General features: G+C 39.1%; 1 protein-coding gene across 3 annotated transcripts in view; it reads left to right on the forward strand.

Annotated features, from left to right (window-relative positions):
• Window positions 1–8,022, forward strand: part of GPM6A (glycoprotein M6A) — a 176,762-nt gene extending 168,740 nt beyond the window's left edge. For all 3 annotated transcript variants that reach the window (XM_083756005.1, XM_083756003.1, XM_083756004.1), the window contains 3 exons: window positions 315–391; window positions 1,728–1,793; window positions 5,809–8,022. In XM_083756005.1, coding sequence (XP_083612131.1) covers window positions 315–391; window positions 1,728–1,793; window positions 5,809–5,961 — 296 coding nt within the window. In that variant the 3' untranslated portion in view covers window positions 5,962–8,022. The remainder of the gene's footprint in view (window positions 1–314; window positions 392–1,727; window positions 1,794–5,808) is intronic.
• The last annotated feature ends 2,389 nt before the right edge of the window (window positions 8,023–10,411 follow it).

The raw sequence follows: 10,411 nt of genomic DNA on the forward strand, positions 1-10,411 counted from the left end.
ATTACGATACCAAGCAAAGGCATCCTTGTTGTGAGCCATTCTGACAACTTCATTACAGAATGGCCTAAAATACCATAAATAAATGTGTTTACAAACCCGTATTGTGTGCCTTTGATACATAAAAAATGTATTTAGGCTTGCCGGAGCCAAGGGCACCCAATTTAAGGGCACAGAAACAAACTGACTCTGAATTGTTCTCATATTTCCATGTTACCAAATAGTTTTTTATCCTTTCATGTTAAAAACAATCTGAGCCCATGTCTGAGTGCATTAAATGTGTGTCAACAGCTCACTGAGTCTTTAATCCATTACAGGAATTGTAACAATTGGAGAAGAAAAGAAGATTTGCACAATGTCTGAAAATTTCCTCAGGATGTGTGAATCTACTGAGGTAAGCGAAAGTATGAAAAGTTTGGTCATTGTGGAAAGAAGGAGCTCACACATTTCCACTCCTTTCACACTTTAAGGGAATAATTTCATGCTTTAATCTGGAATGCTCCCTTGTCATGAGCCCAGTTTACTTGCAGTTTAAGGTTCACAGATACCACCATTGCTCCATTTATAGAAGTCCAGTTGATTTCTTCAGAATACCAATATCAAGAAAATCATTTACATTACTTTAACATGTGATGCATGGTGCTGCCTCAGAAAAAAGAAACTGTAGTCTGTATACAGAATATGGCTGCAGGAGTACTAACTGGCATTGAGTGCTATTAGCATTGGAGGCCAATACTTCATTACCTTCATTGGCTCCCAGTCTGCTTCCAGGCCCAATTCACAAAGCTTTTTTTTTGACCCATAAAGCTCTTCAATGATTAGGAATGACCTTGGAGCTTCCTTCCTGTGGAGAAAATGGCAGCTCAAAATGATTAAACAGGCATTTGGAAGAGGTCTATGAGTGGGAATGGCCATTTTTGACTCTGCTGCTGGGTGTATTTTTTTTATTAAAAAAACCAGTTTAATATGATTACAATGATCAAACTCCTTTCCTAGTATGTGCGTTCACCGCCCTGGGAATCCTAGAAGATGAAGTGTGGGTTATAAATATTAATAATAAATAAATACCTGAAAGACCACCTCTTCCCATATGTACCTACCTGAGCCCCGAGGTAATCAATGGAGGCTCTTTCCCAAGTTCCCTCACAAGCTGAGATACAAGCAAGAAAGAGCCATCTCATCAGTTGCCTCTCAGTTAAGAAATGCTTTCCCCAGCAAGGCCTGTCTAGCAACTCCATTAATACATTTCTAGCACCAAGCAAATACCTTTTACCCTCACATTCTTTTTAATGGCTTGATGTGGCTGGTCTTCCTGGAACTTCTACATAGGGTTTTCCTCCTTTATTTACTGTTTTTATGTTCTTGTAGCTCTCCTCTGTTTTATCCTGATGTTTTAGCACTGTGGTAATTAATTATATCGTTTTCAACTTCGCGGTTTTATATTGTTTTAAAAGTTGCCCAGCGAATGGCAGGTATGGGGCGACACAGGGAGATAATTAACAGATAAATAAATACTGAGATGGTACTTGCACAGTGGTACTTGCAAAATGTGACCTTACTATTGGTATTATTAGAACGTCACCCCTAGAGCAACAGTAATGGAGTAGCACAGAAATAAAATGAATGAATGAATGTTGGGCTGCTTAATCCATGCATGGCAGTGCAGCACCACCTGGGCTTTATTATTAGCATCCTCAATTTGCAACTTGTTTCCCTTGTTCCATTTGCAGCTGAACATGACATTCCATTTGTTTATTGTGGCACTTGCTGGGGCTGGAGCCGCAGTCATCGCTATGGTAAGATATAGAAACCTTTCCCTTGGTGGTAAAATTCACAATGAATATAAGGGATGCTTGTTCTCTAAATCGAATAATATTAAATGCAATGAGCAAGAGCTTTAAGTCCTGTCATCCAAGTATTTTTTTGAAAGAGAAGAGCATATCCCACTTCATTTTATCCTCACAACAATCTGTGAAGTAGCTTAGGATGAAAGCATGACTGACCCAACTTGATCCAATAAGCTTCATGGCTAAGTAGGGATTTGAACCCAAGTCACTTTGGTCCTAGTGTGACACTCTGATCTGCTAAATTTCTAAGGCTTTTTGGAATTCAGAGATCATCTGTAGTATCTCTTCTTCAGTATGCATATGGACCTTTTTGCATTTTTCTGAACAAACAAGCAAACAAAAATACAAGGGTAACAGATGTACAAAATAAAATATGAAAAATCTGTTCTGATGACCGACAAACAAATTCCAATTTGGTACCTCACACCATTTTAATACTGCCAAAATGTAACCATTAAAAAGAAGAAGTTAGGCATGCTTATAGTTTTGCAGAAGTGCATGGCTATTGTTTGGTACAGGAACAGAAACCAAAAGACTTCTGACTTTTTTCAACCTAGGAAACATAATGGTTATCAGCAATTTGTACAGCCCTTGTTGTATTGAAATAACAAGTCTGGAATAAGAAGAAAAACCAATATAGTAAGGACATGTTCCTAGTGGAACCAGAGGTCCCCAGCACACTGCTAGTTCTATTAAACTCAATGTGTTATGATGTGGTTATGGTATCCCATACCCAACCTGGCATGGTATCAGCCATACCCAACCTGGTTCACTCCAGGCACTTTGACTACAACCCTCATCAGTTCTAGGCAGTATATGATGGTTGGGGCTGATGGGAATTGTAGTCCAAAATGTCTGGAGGGTTCCAAGTCCACACTTGCTGTGAAACCCTGAGTTTTGAGGGGGTTTCCCCCCCCCTCTTCCCACTTTTTCCCCTTTCCATTGTGTGTTGTTTGTTTATTTGCTTGAATGCAAGCCTGTGGATAGGGAGTGTCTTGTTTTGATTTCATGTAAGCTGCTCTGGGAGCCTTTTTGGCTGAAAAGCAGGGATACAAATGCTCTAATTAATTAATTAATATCAATCTTCAATTGTTCATCTGCCAACTGTACACAGATTATATCTGGATTCAGCTTAATTTCTGAAATCTCTTCTTCTAATGGTGAAATAATGTGGGGTCTGCAAGTTTCATGTTGTGAAGCAAAGAGGTGCTGCATTATGCTCCTGCAACAATTGCACCAAAACTATCTTTCATTTTCCAAAAGATAGTGATAAAGCTCTTGCATGTTTTATACAAATCTGAACTTGTCTACTTCTTTAGTTTCCATAGTGACAAGATTGGTTTTTCAGTGTCCTCTTGTCAAAAATGACTGTCTTCCTGTTCTGTGGCTGTTGAATGTGTCTCGGTCATTGTTTAGACAGCAAATAGACAGCAGCATGGTTGGTTGGACAGAACTTGGAGCTTTGGAACTCACATTAATCTTTCTTGCTCAAGTCTCCATACTTGATTTAGCTACCTCTGCAGACCAGAACAAAGATTAATTAATACTTCAAAGCAGCTCCTTCTTTGAATGTGCAAAGCTGTGCAAATTCTTCTGTCCATTATATGATATATTTAATTCATTTCCTCTTGGCTCTCCCAAAAGCAAGGCTGGTCAATACGCCATAAACCCTGAAATAGAAGACAACATTTTCACTGTTTAATTTATCAAAGTGTGTTCTCTCAACAAGTACTTTGGCACACAGAAATACTCCAAATCGTTCAGCTGACTGTGAGTACAGAGACTTGCCAATTGCAAGTAATTTCCAAAGGCTGCATTAAAAATGAATATTTTGGTTTGTAGCCAATGTTATTCCTACGCAGACCCATTTAAATTAATAAACATGTGTCTGAGGAGCTATGCAGTCCTTGAACTAAGCAACAGGCCGCAACTCAGAGAAGCAGCTAAGCCATCACAGAAGGTAGCTGCCATGACCTTATCTAACAAAGGTTGAGGTGGCTTCCTCATCCTCCAGAAATAAGCAGAGTCCCTTTCATATAGTCTTTCTTATCACCCTGTATAAAGAAGCAGTGCCGGGGACACTGATAAGACAAGACTGTCACTGTCATACAACTCCTGTCACACTGTGTGGGAGTTTATACCACAAGGATGGAGTACCTTTGGTCGTCCTGATGTTGTTGGGATCTAATTCCCATCAGCCTTAGTCAACATGCCCAGTGACTCCACAACAGGTCAGTCAGGTAGGACAGCATCCTGAACTTTGTTGGAAAGGCTCAAGAGCTGCAGAGCTTGCTGGTTTCCAAAGCTTAGGAGGAGTTACTTATTTGGACTTTTGACAACAAAGCAATGAAACCCTATGATGGTTTTTTGCAGTTTGTTTAACTTTTGGATTTATGCACTGAACTGCCCTGAGATATACGGGTATAGGACCGCATACAAATGTAATGAAAAAAATTTAAAATCCAATGTGCAGATTTCAGCATGGAAACTGAAACCCACCCAATTCAGTTCTAATTTGTGTCCTTCATGCCTCTTTTGATAGAGCATGCCTTCTGATACAAGGCAGGTTTTTGTGCACAAACACTCTACAGACTTTTAACACTTGTAGTCATGCAAGTAGAGAAAAGAATGCTGTGGGAAGTGACTTAGACTCAAATTCTACTAGCCCAGAAGATTAAATCAGTTTCTCATATAAAAACAAACAAACTCAGGCATCAACAATGTCTAAAAATAAGGAAAAGTGCCTTGCCTTGTATATATCCAGAAAGCCTTGACATGACACACTTAAGCTTTAGGGCAAGCTGCTCATAAAAGTGTAAAATTCAATTACACAGGAGCCTTTTAGTGACGGTGTTGTCCAGATGGAAGAGAAAACCCCACAAACCTCAAACTACCTGCTTGAAAGAAAAGGAGAGCTCAATCTTCTACACGTGGGCTTCTATGATCCTGAAATTGACAGTCATTTCAGAACTAATTAGTGTAGATATGAGAATAAGTCTGCATAGTAGGATAAAGTTGCCTTGACTATGTGCCTGGCTTGTGGAGCATCACCTTCCTTCATGAAACCAAATGAAAAGTAGATCAAATGAAACTAGATCAATGTCATTCAGCATATAAGCATCTTTTCAAAATGCCTTGGCATTGTTTTAACTTCTGTCAAGCAGGAGGGCAGACTTGTCAATGAGAGCAGGGATAAGAAATGAGGAGAAATGGCAAGGGATACCATTATGGGAAGCAGAAAGACGATGACTAGGGCTGCATGAAATAGTTGAAAGTAGCATGCTGAAAATAAATTACCTTGCCAAAGATTAATGCTGTTCTGCTGCTTTTTGAAATCAGATTGTTCCTACAGCAGCTTCTTCCTCCTCTTCCTTGACCTTATTTGTCCAACTGGCTATAATGAACAGATGAACAGATATTGCCTGTTGTAGCACTGTGACATCATGAGCAAAATTGTTTGGATAACCACAGCCATTTGAATCAAAGAAAGGTGTGCAAATGAGGGTGAGCATAGTGGAAACAAAGAAGGACACTTGTAAACAACATGGAAACAGACTGAATGTATTTGCAAGAAGTCACAGAAAACAGAGACTTGTGCAAACAAGCACATAATAAAGCATGGTCAATGCCTTCAATTTCTCTTCTGTCTGGAATACCATTTTGCTTAGCGAATATCATTGTCCCAGCCCAACCTTTCAACTCTCATCAGCCCCAGCCAGCCAGAGAAGTTTTGTAGGTATCAGGAAGGCAATGAGTTGGCAAAGACTGTTCTAGCCAATTCTTCTCTTTTTAGGTAAGGACTGGAATGTGGCAGAGTCCAATAGAATCTGGCTTGGTGTGATGAAATGTGAAATAAATGTGATGAAATTCCATGGCATCTCTCTCTCTCTCTCTCTCTCTCTCTCTCTCCCTCTCCCTCTCCCTCTCCCTCTCCCTCTCCCTCTCCCTCTCCCTCTTCTCTCAGGTTCACTACCTTATGGTTCTGTCCGCCAACTGGGCCTATGTGAAAGATGCTTGCAGAATGCAGAAATATGAGGATATTAAGTCAAAGGAAGAGCAAGAGCTCCACGACATTCATTCTACCCGCTCTAAAGAGCGACTCAATGCATACACATAAGAAAAAACCTTGTCTTACTTTCTACCATTGAATGATTTGTTGTTTAACTAAAGGCCATCCATCTATCCATTAAAAAAACAAAATGAAATGAAAAGTGCTTCTCACAAAAGATAGCTAGGGTGACATCTACATCACCCCTGTACAATTCTTGGTTGTCCAGCACTTGGTTTTCCTAATTAGTTAATAGCTTGTGTGATCAGTCTCTACTACAAAGCTCCCGAAACAGCCCTTTCCCGTTAGATCAAGATTTTCTGTTAGATCAAGAATACTAACTACTGTCAAATACGGAGATGTGTTTGATTTTTTTTAAATCACTTTGTATGTGTTATGCATAGCACCTTTTTGCATTGTTTCTTATATGTTTTTGAAAAGGAAAAAAAAAAGCTTTTTATACTTTTTAGTTTGGATTTTGGTAAGTACTTTAACTACAGGTATACTTCAAAGGGACCACGGTACATCACGTACAATTTCTAGAGGAGGCACACTGCTGACATTCCTTCAGATTTGGAAATCTCGCCAGGTGGACCGGTGGGCATCTTGACAGAGAGGGGTCCTGAGAACATTTTAAACAATCAAAGGTGCAATTTCTAAATTTGTAAGAGTAGGTAAAAAAACAAAACAAAAGAAGTGCTTCTTATCTTTGTTAACATTGTATGATTCTTCTTCATGTACTTAACAGAGTATTCTTCTCTCTTATCAAAGTTCCATTGGTGGCTATTCATGTTTATATTGTGAGCATGCAGACCGTGGTGCTTGTAATGCATGGCCATTTGTCTTTTTCAAAGCGTATTACCTTCTGCGGTTACCTTCCAAGAGTCGCAGTGTATAGAACCAATGTTACATACAGCTATGCGTAGGTTTCTGCAGAATGATCGCTGTAATCCCACAATGGTTATGCTGAATTGAAGCTGTTCATGTGCCGATGTGAGCAATCGCTGCTTAGCTACATTTATGAAAGTGATATATCTATAATACAGCAACCTCTTAAAGAGTCAGAAGTCTTTTTACCTGCTTTAAAAATTTAAGTGGATTGTACCTGTCTGAACTATACATATACTGTATGTGATATATTTAAAGGAGGCTTCCATAAATGTAATAGCTTGGCTTGTAGCTTTCCTACACACATACTGGTTTACCTGTCTTATGTTAAAGTGAGGTTAATGGCTGCTACTGGACCTATTGTTTGGAAGTGTTAGTAATATATTTGAACCTTTATTTTGAGTAAGAAAATATTAAGAGAAAAGTCAGTAATGTTAATCTGAAAGAAGTACCTGTATTAAAAAGAAAAAAAGAAAAACCATACAAAAAAAGGGGGGACATCAGTATTATTGGACCAAAATTGGTGTTTTTAATTTTCTTTTTTCTTTTGCCTATTTCTAATGCTACAAGAATGCTGTAAAGTGTCTTTTAAAGTGATGTATCCTGACAAGACATTTTTGTCAGCGTTAAAAAAAAATCCTAGCTAGTTTTGTGCACTTATTGGACCATTGTGAATTCTCTCTCAGTGTAAGTGCATTTCTAATAAAAGTTCTTGAGTAAAACTCTTCTTTGTACTATTACTAGTCATGCATCATCAGTAATTTTTAACAATTCTTGTAGTAGGTAGAAGGTAATACTATAGTTACTTGTGGCATGTTTATGCATCAAGTAGTATTAGTTAATTTTGATTTTTTTAAATTATAATTTTTTACCTTTTTTTTTTACACTTTACTGTCTTACGGGGTCAACATTTTCTGATATGTGCAGTACCAGTATTTACAGTTCTGCAGAAACTATTATGAACCTCTTTCGATTCTATATTGTAGTGTTTCAGTTTTGTGTCTTAAAACAGTGTGATGATTTTTAAAACAGTGTCTTTTAAACTCCTGTAATGATGTTGATGCTTTTGGCTTTTCTCTGGTATTAGAGTTTGTATTTTCACAAAGAATGCTTTGTAGCAGGCATTACAATTAATCTGTTTTGTACATAAATGTGCCAACAGCTTGATGGTGGCGTTTTTGAAATGTAGAACCAAGTGCTTGCAAAAATGTAATAAATACACTTGTGTACTTTGTGTACTTATTAGTTGTCCGTGCTTCATTTTTCACCTTTTGATATAAAATTTTATGTATTGGAAATTTCAGAGGGGAAACGTGCTCTTGATAAGTTACTGTTTTCTTGTTTTTCAGAAGGAACATTTCCCAACCTGATTGTTCTGTCAAGAGTGTAATAAATCTAAAGGCTTTGCTTTCAGGTTTTAATGGAGCTTCATCAGAGCTCCAGTACTGGTCAGGTTTCCACCATTCCTTTTAATATCAGGGACAACTTTGCATGTACATCCTCAGGAGAGATTCCACAGGACATAGGAGAGAACTTAGGATCCTAAAGTATCACCTTTGAGTTGGGATTGTGTTGTCCCTGCATTCTTTCTTCCTACTTATCTCAGGCACTTGTAGTCAGGGGCAGAGCATCCTGTTTCGCCATTTGAGGCAAAACGGGCAATGCTCCCCTGCCTCTGCCACCACCTCTGCCAGCTGCAGAGAAGCTGGTGAAATTTCGCACGCTCCACAAGATCTCACACGATTTGGGTGAGATCTCATTGGAAATCAGTATTGATGCTGGTGCCATTTCTCTGCCTGTGGCAGAGGCAGTGGGGCAGGTGAGGGTGCCACCTTGGAGGCTTCCGCTCCCTGAGGCAGTGGCCTCATCCCACCTAATGGCTGTGCTTGTAGTGCCAGCCTGTAGGCCATGCCAAGCAACTATGTCAAGTCCTTCAGAGGAATCTGCCTTTGGCTGAGATACCTCTCAACCAGTTCCTTTGAACTGCAAGTGGGGGAGTGTTGTACTCAGGTCCTGCTTTCAGATTTCCTGGGGGGGGGACCTTTGGCCCACCAGTTCTTTCAGAACTACAGCTCCCATCATCCCTGGCCATTATCTATGTTTGTTGGGGCTGATGGGAGTTGTAGTTCAGAAACATCTGGAGGACCACATGTTTCCTACACCTTCCATAGGTCACTGAGAAACAGGATGGTGGACTAGATGGGCCTTTAGCCTGACCAATCAGGCTAAAGGTATTTCCTTTTCAATGGGTTGTGGCTGGGTTCTCAGTGCTTTGTCTTATGACAGAAATCCTAACTGTCAGCTCCAATTCTACCCTTCCTCACATTGGAATGCTTCATATTTGTTTCAGCAGGGAATACTGAGAATACAAACAGCCTCTTTTCAATAAGCTAAAATCAAAGCTTCGGCAGTTATATTTCCCTCTCGGCATTTTATGGGCTGTGTGGGCAAGTTTTGAACCATCTCATGATTTATTTCAGTTCACTGACAGAGTAAGCAGCTTCCTCTGAGCAGGAAATGGAATCTTTGAGAGTCGAGCAGGAACCTTAAAATTGTTCTGGTAAGTTCAGATATTGGGTGTACAAAATGTTGCCATAGTGTGCAGTCCTCTTGTTTACTGTGGTAGCCTCCCAGCCTAGCCTTCATTCAGAACACTCCATTCCATCTACCACCCACCCCAATAGGCACTGAGCAATCTTTGACCACTGAGTATTCTCAAATCGTTTTGGGGGTGTTGTGCGAATTTTCTCTACTTACACATTTTTCAAAAACATTATGTTTGTTACTTCTGTTAACCTTGGGGACCCCACAAACCTCTTGATACCTGCCTTTTGCACATGGCTAGTATCATTTTGGTTACATAAGCAATAGCACTCACAGCCCAAACATCAGAAATACAGGGCACCTACAGAAGTGCTTGAGGAAGGAATCCATATTCTAATTACAACATGTACTTCTATCATGTCACACTTTTGTCTGTTTGTCAGTGATTGGCTAATAGGATTATTGGTTTCTAGAAAATGTGAGATGCAGTATTTGAAAATGATTCTTTTTTTAAAGGAACCCTTTTCAGCATCTTGCCTTTGGAGTCAATTTATTATTTTATGAATCTGTCATGGATTCTCTAAAAGCTGTCTTATGTGTCAGAAGCCCACAATATAAGAATAGACCTTGGTTCAGACTAACATCAGATCAAAGATAATTGACATTCTATTTCTTATGCCATAAATAAACATTATTTTGGAGTGGGTATCTTATTTGCTGAAAAGATCAAGAAATTGGAATGACAGTGTCTCATTAGTTCTTAGCCTTGGGTGTTACTGATATCTATAAGTTGGATGATTATGCACATATGATAATACAGTTTATACTGAATGTATGACTGCAAAGCTATCTTAATTTTTTATGAGCAATCTATGGCTACTGTGTATCCTCAGTCCTAAAGAAAGGTATTAATGAGTATCATTATTTCAACAGTTTTTCCACCACCATATTGTTGATATATTCTGTGCGTTCAGGTTGATTCGACCACTATTCATCTGAGCTTTTTTGAATGCTATCCTATACCTGCTTATCTGGGAGCAAGCCTCACTCAGTGGGACTTACTTTTGAAAACTGATATAAAAATTGG

The sequence above is a fragment of the Podarcis gaigeae genome (assembly GCF_964106915.1).
Source record: "Podarcis gaigeae genome assembly, chromosome: 9".
NCBI lineage: Eukaryota > Metazoa > Chordata > Lepidosauria > Squamata > Lacertidae > Podarcis > Podarcis gaigeae.